Here is a 17,823-nt window from a genome sequence, read left to right as displayed (position 1 = left end):
CCTTAACATACTATGTTCATCTGAAACCAGTATAAAGCTTTTCTTTTTCCCTTCCCTTCACATTTCCCTTTTGCCTTCCCTTTTCTCAATCATTGAATGTCCATCATGTATCTTTTTCAACATAATTGTCATGATGGAGTTTCGGAGTTGCTTCTTTGCTGAAGTTAATGAAAACCTCGATAATGCATCAAGCAGCTCCAAGCCAGCCATTGTCACGTCCCAAGTCACTGACATGTTACTGCAGGCAGATATGGGTTAATTATCACTTAAAATGTTTATCCTGTTACTGTTTGTGTTTCCGAAGCGTTTCGGCTGCTGTAGGACCCTGAATTGCTGCTTTCCCTCTTGCACAGAGGTATTTTCTGGGTTCAGCGTGCCCCGGTCTCTCCAGCAGTGTCGCAGCGCGGGGCAGGGGTTGGGCTGGGGGCAACGGCAGCCCTGCACCAGGTGGAAACAATTATGGGGAAAAAAACGTGGTCCGCACTGGATGAGTTACTGCTGATAGCTGCCAGATAAGCTAACTTAATAAAGTGGTGGCTTAATTAAGCCACATTCTTTGCATCTTGCCTTTCGTCCTGCCTGTCTGGGGCGATGCTATCACGCTTTGCAAGGCTGGGCGGCGGGGGGGGCGTTGCTGTACTGGTGGACCGCCGAGGGTCAGGAGCAGAGGGGACCTGCAGGCGATGGGGCATGGAAAGCTCAGCTCCCCTCTTGGTCTGCAAGGTGGTGGGCCACGAAAGCCCACAACAAAGGCAGATCCACTGCTTGCCTCATCATGGATGTGTTTATTGGTATCAGAGGTTTGACCCTAAATCCCATCTTCTCATGTTCGGTGGTCCAGGAGCACCTCAACCTCCAGGGCAGAGGGGAGTAGCTCAACATCTCTCTGCTTCTCCTGCAGCCACCTGTCAGAAAAAAAGGGTGACTTTGCTTTGAGAGAGTCCCTATCACTGTGGATTTTCTTACAGGTAACACAAAAGCTAGACGCTGCAGGGGTCAAAATCATGGTGCCCAAAACCCTCTGCGAATTTGGGCTCGTGCAATTTCCTGAGTCAAGATCGCATGAGAATCAGAAGTTGCTGATATATTTTTAATAGCTGAAGCACCTCATTAAAAGCTGTAACAAATATGCCTGCCAGACGTTCCTCCTTTCAGAAACCAGATTTAAAGCTAACGAATCAACTCAGTTTCCCCATAGATCTAGATTTTAGTGGTTCAGCTTCTTACACAGCTGTGTGTTAGTTTGTGTTTGATGCATGCTCACAGGTACAGCTGCATAGCAACCGCCTTGCTGGAAGTTATTCAACAGCTAAAACTATCAGTGGGGACCCCCCCTTATCTCTCATTATGTATAACGAGATCGCTGCTGTGCAACATTGATTAGACGTGTCAACCCAGAGCTGGATGTCTGAAAATGAGTATTGCTATTAAAATGCCTTTGCTAATGATCAACTCATGTGTCCATCATTTTGACAGATTTCTCTTTAGGAATGTGAAAAGCTAAAGCATGCAGGAATCCCAGGGTTGCAGTGTAATGTTCAGAGAAACGGGTATTGTCGTATTGTATTTCCTCTGCATTAACCCTAAAGTAGCAGTTTCCCTGGAAAAATCATGCTGATGGCTGAAGCTTGCTGTCGAGTACAGGCTGCGCTAATATGAGACCTGTAATCTTGAATTTGGAATCAATTGTTAAGGGGAATTTGTTTCTAGAGCGTGATCCTGAAAGCAGGGCATCCGTCCTCTAAACGGCTTCTTCTTTAGGTGTGATTTAGAGCTTTCACGATGGGAAAATTCAACAAAAATTAAAAGGGAGACTGAAAACAATGAAATAATTTCTCAAAAACATTGCGTCCCCCTTTGGAACTTGTTGCTGCAAGGTGCCTTTGAAGCTACGGGTTTCAGCAGGGGCTTGGATATCTGCCTGGGAAGCACGATTTTCCAGTTGGTTTAACTGGAGCAACCCCCAGCGAGGCTACGCCAGGCCCTGCTTGCCCCAGGGTGCCAGGGCAGTATTTACCAGACGTAACTCGGCGTGTTGTGGGTTCTCAGTGTGTGGCTGTGGGAGAGGTGTTTGATCAGGGCGAGCAGTTTGGCTATCAGGAGAATCCAGGAAGGCAGGTAAAACCACAGTTTAGCCACAAAAAAGCCAACAAGTCCAGCCAAAAGCCACCACCGGCCAAGTTGAGAGGAGAGAGGCAGCTCCAGCAAGGTTCCCAGCAGGTGAGCCTTTACCCAGGACCAGGCTGTGCTGGCTGAGGTTTGCATCTCCTGCCACGAGCCCTTCCAAGGGTGGAAATGCTAAGGGTCCTAAGCCCAAAAATCAGGTGGGAATTCCCAGGGAGAACGGCAGAAGTGATGAAAGCTGCTGCGCCCTTGTTCTGCGCCCATGCACAACCCCAGAGGTCACCATCTCATGTCAGGGATGCCCTCCTCTCCTTTCCCATCTCCCGGCCCTCTCTCAAGCCAGGCCGTGTCTTTCTCTGAAGAGCAGCTACAAGGAAGCCTTTATCAGTCTCCCTTCTTCCACAGACAGGAGGAGATGAATGTGCACTTGGAAAGCCATTGGCAGGGCTTGCACCGTATGAACATCCTCCCCAATGCACCTTTGAACTCATTCCTCCTGCATTTGTTTGTCTTGCAGATAAAACTTCACAGCAGTGTTTGGAGAAAAGTCTAATGAGGGACCACTGTTTGCATAACAAAGCAAGGCTTCCTCTTCAGATGTTCAGCCTTCATTAAGCATAATTTATATTCCAGCTAATCTTTGGAAGAGGGTAAAATATGGAGCCAAAGTTTGTTTTTACATAGTTTGGAGTAATGCATTGTTTGTTTTAAGTGGTCAGTTGCAATTGACAGTTGATTTAAATTCAACATAATGATGATTTGTAATGGCTGCATGTTGTCTAGGGGAGTGTTGTGTCATTGACTGCCATGGCTTTAGCACTCTTCTGCATCAGTTACTGAATTAAAGGATAAGACCAAATGGATGATTTCCCAGTTTTTCAGATATTTCAGCATATCCACAAGGCATGAAAAACTGAATTTGTAAAATACAGGGTGTTTTTTTCCCCTCAGACTCATGTAGACTTGATGAAATAGCCCACTGAACAGAAGTTTGCTTCTCTTCTGGCAGTCCTGGTAGCCACCACCCTGGTAGCCTTCAAACGTCACCAGGTCCCTGCAGCGAGTAGCTCTGAGGGTGACACAGCATTTGTAAAGGCTCTTCAGTGCTGCTGGGAGTCCTGGTGACTTGCTGTGATTTGCTGCCCAGAAAGCAAACAAGCAGGTGTAGCTGAATGTTTAAATGACATTACAGGCCAGTGTGTAAGAGACATTAATTTATCAGCACTCAGACTTCGTTCGTATCATAGGCACATAAAAAGTGTTGGATCCTGTTGACTCTTCACTGCAGTTTTGTCCCCCTGCCTGTGTAAGATACGCTCCCTTGCTCCAGTTGAAATACCCAATATGTTTCACTTATCACTTCCCAGGTTTATTAAAAGATGAGAAATGACTGATGAGATTTATCTTGTGTGTACTCCTCGCTGAGACTTACCCCTTTCTGCAAGTTTACATTGTAATGACGGATGTTTGAAAAACACCCTTCACCCTATCAGGAAAATTATGACCCGAGTGGTGTATATGGACGGCACCGCCGTGTGCTGCATCCTTTCAACTCAAGGGAGCAGGGTTTTCGGAAATGACTGGGGGTGTTGAGTGGGTCAGCATTGGGGTGCCCAGCCCCAGGCTCCTCAGGCAGCTGGCCATGCTGACATTTAAAATGCCTCAGGGTCTGAGTGGTGGGTTTCCATGTTGCGTTCTTTAATGATAAGAGACCTCCAACTGCAAAGCTCAGGGTCTTCATCTTGTTTGGTTCATCACATCCGTGATCTACCCATGAATGTTTTTAAAGGCAGCACCAACCTTTAGAGAATTTATTTTTATTTATTTATTTATTTATTTATTTATTTATTTTATTGTTTTTCAGGAAAAAGTGCTGTAAGGGTTATAAGTTTGTTCTTGGACAGTGCATCCCTGAAGGTATGTGATTTCACTGTTCTTATCCCTCATGTCCCCCTGCTTTTGTCTTTCCCTGTTTGCCCTGTTCTCTCCATTGCCAGTTTGGAAAAGCATCCTGATATAACCACAGGCTTGGCCGTATCTCCTGTGTCAGTGGGGGGAACTGTTTCCAAGAAATTGTTGGGAAAATAAAAAGATCAGCGTCTTCCAAAAGATTCGCTTAGCATGCCAAGCCTTGATCCTCCCCTAAGTACACATAGCTGCACATGTCTTGTACCATCACCTGCTGCAGAAGGACGCATTCAGCTCTTGACTGGGTACCTGGAGCTCTCTGTACATCCAGGAGCAGACGCTTCCTGGCTGGTGGCTTTCACCATGTGTCCCTTGCATCTGGCAGAGCCAATTTGGGTTGTAAGTGCACAGGTAGTGGGTGACTAGGTGAGTTAGTCCTGCCTTTAGTTACCTATTTCCCAAAGATGTCAGCGAGGGGATAGTATCACCAAACAGCATCTCTCTTCCACCTCCTCTCCTGGTCGTGGGCACGGCTTCCTTGTCCCTATGGGCAGAGGGAGGTGGGTATTTACTTAGGGTAGTTCATGCACTAGTGAAAAGGGAACGATGCCCTCCTGGTAGAGGGGGGCTCCCCATACGGTTCCCAAAGGCAGTACCGGGGTCCCAATGCTCAGAGGTTGCTGCAACGGGATCTCATCTGGGAAAAGGCTGAGCTCTGGCTGCCTTAACCCTGGGGGAGGCATCTGTTGGGTCCACCCAGCCGATGGCTGCGCTGAGCAGTAGCGATGTGACGTCTTCAGTTACTGCCACCGCTTTACCCGATTCAGATGCAATTGGCTCTGAAGTCATAGAAGAGGAACTGTCAGGCAGAAGCAAATGGCCAGAGATGACAAGCCAATAAACCTTGTTTGATCCAAAAAGCAGGTTTAAAAATGGGATTATGGCAACACATCCTTCTATTTGATGACATATGGAAAGCCTCGAGCTGACCTGAGAGTTTTCCCAGTTTGGCATGATGATGTTTTGAAAAGAAAAGTGACAAATTAACATACTGGAGAGAGCCGGCTGGTTTTTGAGTTACAGTGTCCAGCCAACAGGGATTATAACCCAAACTCTGATCCTGCTGCTTTTTTTTTTTGTAGTTCGTATCTTTGCTGCTGGCTGGAAACACTAGAACACTGGTTGCAAAAAAAAAAGAAAGAAAAAAAAAGGAAAAAACCCCATATCTTCTCAAAACAGGAGTTGTGCATTTACTGTTTCCTTGTGAAGAAACAGCTCACAATGCCAGCCCAAGCCCTGGGGTAGGGTTTGGGTGAAATCGATGCTCTCAAGGAGTTCCTCGTCCCACGGTTTGGCGGAGAGTTTTGTCTTGGTTTGTGTGTCATGAGATAGCAGCTCCAGTGTGAGACGGACACTTGGAAGAGGCAGTTTGCTGTGTTCTACAAGGCGGTCGTGTGCGTGGGAGGCAGAACCCCTGAATCCTTTCAGGAGGGAAAGAAGCCAGGGCTCTACAAAGAAGCTGGCCTCCAGCTTTCCTATGGATTTCAACAATTTTATATGCTAGATATATTCACTAAATATAATGGATACGGCAGCAGAAGTAATAGGACCAAAAATAAAATGAGAACCATGGCAATATATTATTTTAGGCTTCTAATTTTCATCTGTTGAGATTTTAGGTGATTATGAAAGCAGCTTTTATTATGTACCCTGACTCCGCTTAATCCTGTCTGTTAACTGTATCTCAGTAACCTGAGAGTTTCTGACACTAATTGAATTTCTCTGCTGGCTGTGGCTTCTCTCCCTTTGTATCTCCATTCCCCCTTTTCCAGCTCAATCTGTACTTTGCCTTGAACTTCAGAGGCCACAGTAATTGCTATAACATCTGAGATGATCTTGGGCCCTTGATACAGGGATGAGAAACATGATTCAGTGAAGCACTCATTTCACTTATTCTGTTACAAGACATCACTTGGCTCTTCACACATTGTTTTGGCATAATCTTGACAGAGTAGCTGTATGAAATGCATATCTCGACATGGGCACATAAATACATTGCAGATGTGAGTTTATTAGAGCATATCTGCACCTTTTAATCCAGTACTGGCAAGTCAAAGCCATGAGAAGTAGTTCCAGCCCTGTCTTCTCTGTGATTCAGCAGTGGCTGCAGGGAGGAGGGTTGGGAGATGGATAGACCCTCCCTTGTCCACTCTCTTACTGCTGCCTCAGGAAGACACCGATCTCCTTCTTGGACAGCTGTTATTTAAACAGACTCTTTCCCAAAGGGTAGTGTCTTTGCCCAGGTCCATCTTTGGTTTCTCTCCTGTTATTTCTTGTATGCCCTTGAAAAGATACAGAAATCAGTGCAGTCCGGTATGAGTCCATGCCCCTAGCTTCTGCAGTTCATTTGCATTAGACTCACCTTCTCACTCTGGATTTCAGCTGCAGGAGCAGGGAGAATGATCCTCAGGAAACACCGAGGGGAGTTTGCTTTGTGTGTCTGATTCCCCCTGTAGCATCTCTTCCTGCTCCACCTGACCAGCAGAGCAGCCTCAGAAAAGAGCTCCTCACCCTTTTCTCCTGAATGGTCTCCTTCTTCTTTGCTTTGGATACTCACAGCTCCAACCAGGTCCTGCCTTGTGGCATCGCCAACAGTAAAGCAGGGACAGATGTAGCCTGAAACAGTGGCTTTTGGAGAGCACCCTCCCTTACCACTGGTTTGTTACTTGAGTGTCTTGGCTGTGGATTAAATTCAGAGCAAAATACTCTGTGACAGGCAAACACTGATCAGATCTGCTCTTTCCTCAGTAATGCTATTTCAGAAATTTCCTTGGTACGGCTTTACATGCTGCATTGTCATTCCTGAGTTCATTGAAATATATGTAGAGACATTTGTTATTTTGCTGCCCTTTTTTTTATATTTCCCTAAAGTTTGGAACAGCCTGATCCTCACCATGTGGCTTTGAATAGTCCTCAAACCACGTTTCTTAGGCTGGGCTGGCAGAGAAGAGGTTTCAATGTGGGAGGGTGCGTGCATCCTCAGTTCTGCAGAGCATGCGGAGGCGGTGCCGCAGCTTTTGCCCAATTTCATCCCACTTGTGAGGACTGTTCTTGAGGGCGTCGTGCTAGCTGGGACTGAAGCCCTGGGATGGACACCTCTGTGACGTGGGACCTGCCCACAGCCATTGTGTGATTTGGGTTGACTGTGTGGGAACCACCAGCAGGGAGATTTCCACCTCCGGGACCCTTCCCTAGCTTTGTATGAAAGTAAATGAAGCAATGGTCTTGGTGGAGCTCTGCTAAGGTGGGTGTTAAAACCATATTTAAAGACTAGTTACATGAAATAAGGCGAAAGAGAGATGATTAAAAAGAACTGGCATTGTTTAGTCTAGAGAAAGGAGGCTGAGGGGAGACGTGATAACAGTTTTTAGGTATGTGAAAACTTGCTGCAAGGGGGAAAGTAAACAGTTCTTCATGGTCAAGAAGAAGAGGACAAAAATAATGGGCTTAAATGGCTATAAAGGGAGTTTGAATTAGATATGAGTAAAAAGCTTTCTATCTGTAAGGATATTTAATCTTGGGAATAGACTGCATGGTGGGGCATCTCCATCCCTCACAGCTTTCTAGGTGAATGCCTATTAGGAAAGGTTTGCACGTAGCTAATCCTGCTTGTGGTTACAATGGTCCCTTCCAGTGCTGTTTTTTAGGATTTTAGTAGGGCACATCTCTTTATGGAAGCTCAGGGAGCACAGAGCCACTCCCTCCGCTCTGCTCTGGTGAGACCCCACCTGCAGTGCTGTGTCCAGCTCTGGAGCCCTCAGCACAAGAAGGATGTGGACCTGTTGGAACGGGTCCAGAGGAGGGCCACGAAGATGATCTGAGGGCTGGAGCACCTCTGCTGTGAGGACAGGCTGAGGGAGTTGGTGTTGTTCAGCCTGGAGAAGAGAAGGCTCCGGGGAGACCTTACAGCCCCTTCCAGTACCTGAAGGGGGCCTACAGGAGAGATGGGGAGGGGCTGTTTGCAAGGGCATGTAGCGATAGGACGAGGGGCAATGGTTCAAACTAGAGCAGGGTGGATTTAGATTAGACATTAGGCAGAAGTTCTTTACAATGAGGGTGGTGAGGCACTGGCACAGGTTGCCCAGAGAGGTGGTGGAGGCCCCATCCCTGGAGACATTCAAGGCCAGGCTGGATGAGGCTCTGAGCAACCTGATCCAGTAAAAGATGTCCCTGCTTACTGCAGGGGGGTTGGACTAGGTGACCTTTAAAGGTCCCTTCCAACCCAACATCCTGTGATTCTGTGAAATGGCTGAACATGGCACAGACCAAATCCAGCGCCTGTGTGGTCAGGCTGGCCGGGGAGCAGGCGTGTTCATCTCAGTGCTGGGGACACTAGCCTGTTCTCCATCTGATTTTATTTCAGTGGAAAATGAAAACTGTAACCATGCGCAGTAAAAAAGCACTGCTAATGCTTTATATTTGGGACTACTTAGTAGTGCCAAACGTAACGGGAGTTTACAGCCCCAGCATCACCTAAAAAGCCCAAACTAGCCCCCAGGCTGACAGTGTTTGAAGCCCAGGGCTGTGTTTTTCTTCCACGCGTGCGCAAGGGTCTGCACTGTCGTCCCTGGTTACTGCTGGGGGTCCTGGCAGTGCCATTCACCGCCACAGCACTGCCGGCAGACTTGGGGAGTTAAAATCAACGTGGTTGTGGAGTAAGCAGGAAAGAAAGGACGCCTGCAATTGAAAAGGTGGCATGCACAAGGGAGGAAATGCTTGGCACCATTGCAATAGTATTTTTTGGTCTAAGGGGCTCTGGTGTGACACACAGCAGCTTGTTAAGTCTGATTTGGTGCTTTACTGTGCCTTGGCACACTGTCGCTTTTACCCGCAGTGCTACACATGTGCTCTGTATACTTTGTACAGCAAATGTGGTTTCACTTGCTTTACCATCTATTAGTTCATTTTAGTTGTTTGGAAAAATCATCGTACTCAGAGATGTCTGCTATTCATTAGTGTGAGTCGATAATGAGTTTGCGTTTTAATTATTTTATGCTGTATATATGGAAGCACAGTCCATTGCTGGGAACCCGGTCAAAACACTTAGGTTTGGTTTAGATGTATTTTGTCTGGAGCGGGGAGGGGATATTTCTGCTGTGGACCCCCAGCACGCAGTCACTGGAGGGTGGCAGTGACAACCACTTGGATGCTGTGTGCTGGATGATGTTCCTCTGGAATGATCACAGAAACTGCCATTTGCTTTGGTATAAAACCCGACCTTCATCAGGGTTTGCCTGAGCTGGTTTGGAGGCTAGATGCTGCTTCAGCTCCTTTCTTCTCCTGGCAAATGTTGCCCAGGGTGGCTGCAGGTCTGATGCCCTGCCACCAGCCTGATGCCAGGGACAGGGATGCAGGCAGACCCTGGTGTCCCTTCCCTGGGCTGCAGCTCTGCTGCAACACAGCAGTGAAATCAGAAACAGATTCACCCTCCTTCGGGTTTCAGCCATGAACTTCAGACAGTCTGCTGGGATTTCAGTGACAAGCCCGGCCAGCAACTCCCCATACCCTAATCTGCACATTGCCATTATTAAGAGTGATGATGGTTTTGTAACAATGCATTCTTTGCTAGAAGGGTTATATCTGGCTTTGAGCAATTATTGTTTGATTTTAATTAACTCTTCTCTATGATACACGTTCTGCCCAGATTTGGCAGTTAGCCTCACACAGTTTCACAGCATTTTTCTTAGGAAACGTTGCTATCAGCACTTAAAAATTTGTGGAAGAAAACAGCAAAAAGCTTGTAGGTAATTTAATATTTCTCTGAGAAGAATTCTTAAATTCTGCAAACTGGGGAAGTGCCCCTTGCTTAAAATCCAACTTTAAGAAATAGTCTAACTACCGTAAAGCTGTAGTTAACAATTAGAATTTTACTATAATTCTTTGCTTATGTGTCATGAATGTTTTATTTCTTCCATCCTCAAAAACAACATCACTTGACTTTATTACTTAGCAGAGAGGTGAAATATTTCATGTCATAGTATCATCCGGCTACTGACTGCCATTGGTATTTTCCTAACCACATTTTTCTCTCCCTAGACTATGATGTCTGTGCTGAAGCTCCTTGCGAACAGCAGTGCACAGATAACTTTGGGCGAGTCTTATGCACTTGCTACCCTGGGTACCGCTATGACCGGGAGAGGCACAGGAACAGAGAGAAGCCTTACTGCCTGGGTGGGTAGAAGCACATGTTGAGCTCATCTCTGGTTAATGATGGATCCTGCTCCCCCAGGTCTTTTAGGAGTCAGTTTAGATCTGAAACCTTTCTTATTCTCTTTACTGTTACGGAATAATGTGCTTTTTAACTACATGAAGGATTGGTTCCCAGGACTAAGAGATGTAAATCCCCCTGAAATTATTAGGAGGTAGTACCTAAAACAAGACATATGCACCCAAATGCTTTGAAGTCTTAGGCTGATGTAATTTTCCCTTTATTAATTCCTCCTGCAGGTTTTGAGTCATATCTGTGGTTTTGGCCTGAGAGAGTAACCCTCAAAGCACTATAACCATGCCTAATTATGAAAATAAATCCTTGGGGTTTGATTCAGATGGCCAGTATCCAATTCAGGACTGATCACTTACATGTGGTCCTTGTGTGGCTAGCCCCCCCCTGATTTCATGGTCCAGCCCTGCGTGGTTTGCTGTGCCAGGGAGCCAAGATTCGCAGGATAGAACTTTGCTTGGAAGCTTTTCAATGCAAAGAAATGGTCACACAGTGTTCACCGATAAAACACCAGGTGTGTTAATAATAATAGTGCAGTTTGCACAGCGCTCCAGCCCAAAGCACCAGCGGTGCTGCAATTACTCATTTATTTAACCACAAAAATCTCCTGGTACCTTTAAAGGAAGTCTTTTATTGTATTTGAGGCTTGAAACCTCCGGCTGTGGGACATTTTCAGCTCTTGCTCCTCTCCAGATATCGACGAGTGCGCCGCGAGCAATGGGACGCTGTGCTCTCAGATCTGTGTCAACACCATGGGGAGCTACAGGTGTGAGTGTCACGAAGGCTACACGCGGGAGGCGGACGGCAAGACGTGCACCAAAGGAGATAAAGGTATATGCTAGTGGGGGCAGTAAAGGTCCTGAGCCAAAGTGCCATCTAAACGGTTGATCTGTCATAAAGAGGAATTGCTCCCTACCCTGCTCTTGGAGGTGGGGGTCTGGCATGGGGATGGAGGTGATGCTGCTAGAGACCCCGGCTTGTTTCTTTGTTTTTATTTTTCTATTTTGAATGGTTTGGGTTGGAAGGGACCTTAAAAATCATCTCGTTCCATCCCCCCTTCCCTGGGCAGGAACACCTCCCACCAGACCAGGCTGCTCAAAGCCCCATCCAGCCTGGCCTTGAACACCTCCAGGGATGGGGCATCCACAGCTTCCCTGGGCAACCTGTTCCAGTGTCTCACCACCCTCACAGTAAAGAATTTCTTCCTGATATCCAATCTAAATCTACCCTCTTTCAACTTGAGGCCATTACCCCGTGTTCTATCGTAACACTCCCTGATAAAGAGTCCCTCCCCATCTCTCCTGTAGGTCCCCTTCAGGTACTGGAAGGGGCTATAAGGTCTCCCCAGAGCCTTCTCTTCTCCAGGCTGAACTGGGGACCTGGGCGCCTGTGGAGGGGTCCTGCCGCACGCTCTCCTCCTCCCCAGTTTGTGCGCTGCACACACACAGCAGTAAGTCAGTAGTCACATCTATAAAGAAAGAGAACACGTACATTGAAGGATGTGGAAGGCATCTTCCCCTGGAGAGGCAGAGTGGCTGATGGGTGAAACTTGCCGTTACAGCTCCGGTTAGACCATTTCTCCTTGATCCAACTGCTAAAAAACATGTTTTGCTCCCACACCAACCTGGATTATACCTAGTTTGCAGTCCAGAGCTCAGGAGTCATAGGGGAAAAAAAAATTGCCAGATGCTGACCCTTATAAGCCTTCATTAATTTCATCTGTTAATTAAATTAATTTCAGTGAGTTAATGTGTATTTACATGCCGACATCTGAGATCAGCAAATGGCCCTGGGTTGGGTGGTTGGTGCCTCTGGGCACTCAGAGGCTCAGGAAAGGTATGCCTGGGAATTCCGCGCACCTTTCGAGCATTGCTGAAATCAATTGCTAAATTATGTTAAGTAACACTGAATTCTGCTGATCTGCAATTAGTTTGTGTGTCTTGTGACTGCGGTCAGATTTTTTTCTTTTTTTTAATGAAAGGAATGTGTGATGGGACAGGGGTAAAAGTGAGGGCTTGTTCTTGATTCTCACTGTTGGTTTCAAAGTGTGTACTGCGTATAAATGATTTTAAAGTTTTTGACCTCATCCCAGTTATTAAATTACAGCATTTAGAGTACTGCAGATTAAATACTAATGTAACAATTTAAAGAGAAAGGAAGAAGAGAATAACCTGTGCTCTGGAAAAAAAAACAACTCTTTTGATGAATGGTGTCTTACCATAGGTTCATCAATTAATGCCTGAACACATGTATCATTGGGTGCTCTAAATCCCGCTGGGTGGACAGAACAATTTATAATTTTGATTGTCCTCTGAAAATGTGTAACTGGAGCCACTACATTAACTTTGATTGTTCCTTGTAGTTTTAATTATTTTTTTTCTTTGTAAGTGTGTGGGGGTCATAAGGGAAAGAGACATAACATAAATAATCCCCCTGCCAATAGTTTTTTAGTTAACTTTTCCTCTGGCTAATTCAAATTTCCTGACAGGGTAATGCCCAAAGCATTCAGGATAGCCAACCATTCAAAATATTCAAGGCTGTGGAAACAATTCTAATATTTGAAAAACACCAATTTTACACCGAATGCACATGGCACATAAAAATGTCAGTTCCAGTTCTTAATCTGAAATTAAATACCCACCATCTCTCAAAACATTTCCCAAATCAGCTGTGTGAAGCAGAGGACACTTCCTGCTCTGTTACGCTGCTGTACTCCAAGTTAATGTTACTAATTGCCAGACCTCTGGTGCAAATGAAAGAGGAGTTGGCCGTCGCTTTTTCACGGGGCTTGTGTCCCTAACGCACCCCAAAGAAAATCAGGATTTTCGGCAGCCGCGAGGAACCGGCTGTATCGATGCACCACCCCGTGGTCAGCCCCAGCCCTGCACCGCTCCAGAGATCACCGCATCCGCGCTGGAATTCCTTCCTAAGAAACAGATTGTTTGCCTTTTCATGGTAGCTGGAACACTTAAATTTGATTTTAAAATTTAGTGTGAGAGACATGAAAACACATGTATCCCTTTCCAGCTTTAACCATGTTGCGTGTTTCCTGGGGGATTATTATTCACGTTTTCATCACGCCGTGCCTGAAGGCTGCAATCCAGGCACTTTTTTGACTCTGTAAGTGGGCTTGACTGAGCGCTTTGGGTTTGTGAGCAGGGCACAAGAATAGGGAGCATTTTTCCCACTTAGGCAGTCGTGTTGCATTTGTCGGAGACAATACGGCTACCCGCCCTGAAGTAGGCAAATGAAACCATCTCAGCAGGCAGAGCCCAGATAATACAACACAGATGATCAACTCAACAGCCTCCATGCGAAGACCGCCTGCGGCACAGCTCCCCGCAGAGCTCTCCCCCACCAGCTTCTCCTTCTCTTCCAGCATCAGCAAGACAGAGTCTTCCAGCACATGCAAAGAAAACACATTGCTCCGCCGGGCAGCTCCCTTATCGATAGGCACCGCGGGGCTCACTGGTGTCTCACTGAGATGAAAGGAACCCCATCAGGACAGCAACGTCATGCATGAGCTAGACTTCATGCTTTGGAAAGACTTCATAAAATGGGGATGGTTTAAACTTTTTCTGAAATCATTTTAGTTTCCCGGTGTAGGTCTGTGCAATGGAAACAGGCTTTGTAAGTGCCTTGCTCAATGCTGGCCAAACTGACCCTGGTAGGTGACCTTCGTATCTGCACCATGCGTGGGTGGCTCCGTCTAATTGCTTCCTGCCCTCTCTGGCCTGTCCTAGGTGGCTCCTGGCTTTATCCATCCTTTGTTCTGGCTTTATTCGTAGTTTGGTCGCGATACAGGATCGGATGGGGGTAGGGCGAATGTTTGATGGATGACTCCTTCCCTGGGCAAATCATCACCTCTGTCTGGTATGAGTTAGGGGGATTCCACCTTCCTCCTGGGACACAGCTCACGCTCGCTTATGTGACACTGTTGGACTTCTTCCTCCGACAAGTCAATCCAACTGGATTTGCAGAAATCTCACTGGTATGATATTTCCTAAACATTAGCTGACCGCCCCCCACCCCAACCCCGCATTCATGTCCGTGGATTGCTACAGCCCTGTTTTATCTATACTTGTCAGCCCCGTGTACCACATCCTTCTGGAAGATAAACTGGATTTTATAATGAAACACGAGGCCAAAATCACTGCTTCTTAATCTGCACGTAATTCCGCTGATTCTAGTGGGATTGCATTAGGTTTCAAATAGCAGAGGCTCTGGCAGTTTCTCCCTATGACTGTATGTTGCTCTCAGCAACATTTCTTAACACAATGTGTGCGAGTTGTGAGGGAACTCATTTGGTAAGATAGCTATTAAAAGAAATTTTGGTTAAGAGTAGTACCAAACACAAATTGTATCAGAGTTTGAAAAAAAAAAAAAAAGTCATTTTTTCTAATGGTTTTGTATGTGCAGCTGTAAAACATACACGGGTCCAAAAATGGACATGTCAAAACACTGATTTTTTTAAAGGAAGCTGCAAAATCAGAGACGGAGGAAGAACTCCATGAGGGAGCCACAGTACTGGCTTGTGGTCAAGAGAAAACTTGACCACATTATAGAATTATAGAAATATCAAGAGGTGTCTTGATTACAGCATATCAATTCCTTGTTAAGGGAAAAAAAAAAACCTGTGTGCTGGAGATTTTTTGATCTATCAGAGAAAGACCTATGGGCAAAGAGGCTTTGGAAGACATCAAAGGCAAAACGATTAGCATTAGGAATAGAGCAGTGAGGAGGGAAACAAGCGGATGCTGCCTATTCAGGTATCTTCACACAAAGGCTGGAGTCCCTCTGGGAGGTGGTGTGGCCAAATAGTCTTGGAGCCAGCATAGCTGCAATTTGGTAAAATTCTATTATATGTTATGTAGAGTTCCTCATAAAGCCCCAATACCTTTTGGCCTTAAATCTTTGGGCCACCTAAACGCTGTACAGAAAGCTGTTGAGGTGTACCCAATCTGTCTGCTATCAGAAAGGGCCAGGAAGAGCAGCATGCTTACTCTCATGAACGTGATAAAAAAAATAAAGAGGAGTATTGTGGGTTATTGTAGTGCCAAAGAACTGCAGCTGTGGGAGCAGGCAGTTGATGAGTGGGGAAAACCCCCAAGCCTTTGCCTCCTGGTCTTCTAATCAGTTCAGCGCTAATGCCAGTGTCTTTCTGCTGCTGGTCATTCCCGCATCTGGCCCTTACAACCCTCACCTACCTGATTAGGAGATAAGAGAAATAAACTTTTCATAGAATCCCAGTATCATAGAATTCCAGGTTGGAAGGCACCTCGAGGATCATCTCGTCCAACCTTTCTTGGCAAAAGCACAGTATAGACAAGAGGGCCCACCACCCTCTCCAGACAGATCTTAAAAGTGTCCAATATTGGTGAATCCACCACTTCCCCTGGGGAGATTATTCCAATGGCTGATCTCTGTGAACAATTTTTCTCTTTTGTCCAATCGGAATCTCCCCGGGAGTAACTTGTACCCATTGCCTTTTCCATGTGACTCCTTGTAAAAAGGGAGTTTCCATCTTCTTTGTAGCCACCCTTTAAATACTGGAACATGGTGGTAAGGTCTCCCTTAAGCAGCCTGTTCTCAAGGCTGAACAAACCCAGTTCTCTCAGCTGTTCCTCATAGTGGAGGAAACTTTCCTGAAGTTTCCTTCCCAGTCCTTTGATCATCTTAGGGGCCTTCAGTGGACGCTCTCCAGCCTGTCCACATCTTTTTTGTACAGCGGGGACCAAAACTGAACACAGTATTCCAGGAGAGACCTGACAAGCGCTGAGTAGAGTGGGATAATGACTTCTTTATCTCTGCTGGTGATGCCCTTGTAGATGCAACCCAGCATCCTGTTGGCTTGCTTTGCCACAACAGCAGGACACTGGTCACTCACATTGAGCTTGTTGTCCACCAGGACCCCCAGGTCCCTTTCCACAGAGCTGCTCCCCAGCCAGGTAGATCCCACTCTGTGCTGCACTCCTGGGTCGTCTTCTAAAAGCAAGCACACCTGAAGTGGCATTATATCTAATGGACTAAACATACTGAAAATCAATTTTTCCTAAATTTGTGCAATGGTGGTCCATAGATGACCATCTGCTGGGTGCAATGTTCCTTAGTGGACCCTGCAAACATTTAAAGTCAAGTACCACATGATATCTTTGCTATTAGGAAGTTCCAGTTTTATTTAAAATGATGCAGATGTTTTCAAAATCAATACACATTTTTGAAAAGATGAAGGACATCAGAGTGTGTGTCCAAGTGAGAAGTATAATGCAATAGCTAAGTGCATTGTAGTTGATCGTTTTTGAAGATTGTGGCTTTAACCAGGAGCACCTGCAGAGCTTTTCCATTACGGGACATGCTCTGAATGGTCAGTGTTCAAACGTGTCCAATAACCCTTCCAGGTAACATTGTACAAGGCCACACATCGTATGCAGGGCCTCAATACACTCGATGCTTCTCAACAACTATATGTGAAAGAAAAAAAAGCTCACCTAGAGTTTGCCAGTATGTGTTATTCTGTGTTTTGGAAACCATATTTCTCTTTAAGACAACACCTGTTAAAACAGTGCTTGTTTGTTTGCGATGTGGAAGTGCTTCACTGTGTATGAGAATGGGAAAAAGGACAAAAAATAACACTTGCAATATGTCTTACAGTTTGAATCATTTAAAGGATTCCTGAAAATATCCCATTCATGTGTAGTATCAACAGGTGTGACCCTTTCTCTTGTGTGGATTTAAATCCCTGTCATTAATCTCAATCCCCATCTCCGCTCAGGTTGATTCCATCACATGGAGGAATAACCGGCGATGACAAAGAGCAGTTTGTGCAAAGTGAATTAAATGACCATATTGTGAGGGATTTTACTGTAATTTATAGCATATGAAAATTTGCCCTTGAGGGGACTGTAAATCAATTCAAATCTATAGGGTTAGCCCACCCTACACACAAAGATAAAAGAAGGGGTGTAAACTTTTTCAGGTATTAAAAAAAATAAATTCTTTGGGGACTGTTAACTGGAAACAGCTGCTTTTAAAATGAGATCAGAGCTGTCCCTGCGAAGTTTCTAAGCCTTACATAGCAATTCACAGCCAAAGCATTAATAATGGCAAAACTCCTCTTTTCACAGTCTGGGGAAATGTAGCAACCTTCAAGTTGCTTTTGCAATCACTTTATGAATGTCTTTGCTTTGGATCTTTATATTTGTATTGGAAACTGCTTTCTTTCAGCTGGGCTTCCTGAGAAATCTGAAAATGTGGCAAAATCAGGGACATGCTGTGCCTCTTGTAAGGAGTTTCATCAAATAAAGCAGACGGTTTTACAACTGAAGCAAAAGGTATGAACATTGATCAGTCATGTCTTTACCAGACCTGCACGTTTTATGACACCTGAGGTTAAATTTAAGTGTTTGTAGCCGTCACTGCTGTGTGGCTCTTGTGGCTATAAAGATGATGGCAACACACTTTAAAATCATCTAGGAATGGCACTTCTTTATGCTTCCGTGTTGCTTGTCAGC

At 45.6% G+C, this 17,823-nt stretch overlaps 1 protein-coding gene across 1 annotated transcript in view; it reads left to right on the top strand.

Annotated features, from left to right (window-relative positions):
• Positions 1 to 17,823, top strand: part of CCBE1 (collagen and calcium binding EGF domains 1) — a 101,737-nt gene that overhangs the window by 74,177 nt on the left and 9,737 nt on the right. Inside the window, exons 3-6 of the mRNA XM_074570420.1 lie at positions 3,989 to 4,041; positions 10,129 to 10,263; positions 11,006 to 11,143; positions 17,537 to 17,643. Of these exons, the coding sequence (XP_074426521.1) occupies positions 3,989 to 4,041; positions 10,129 to 10,263; positions 11,006 to 11,143; positions 17,537 to 17,643 (433 nt within the window). The remainder of the gene's footprint in view (positions 1 to 3,988; positions 4,042 to 10,128; positions 10,264 to 11,005; positions 11,144 to 17,536; positions 17,644 to 17,823) is intronic.

The sequence above is a fragment of the Larus michahellis genome, chromosome Z, assembly GCF_964199755.1.
Source record: "Larus michahellis chromosome Z, bLarMic1.1, whole genome shotgun sequence".
NCBI lineage: Eukaryota > Metazoa > Chordata > Aves > Charadriiformes > Laridae > Larus > Larus michahellis.
This window is presented reverse-complemented; position numbering and strand designations above follow the sequence as displayed.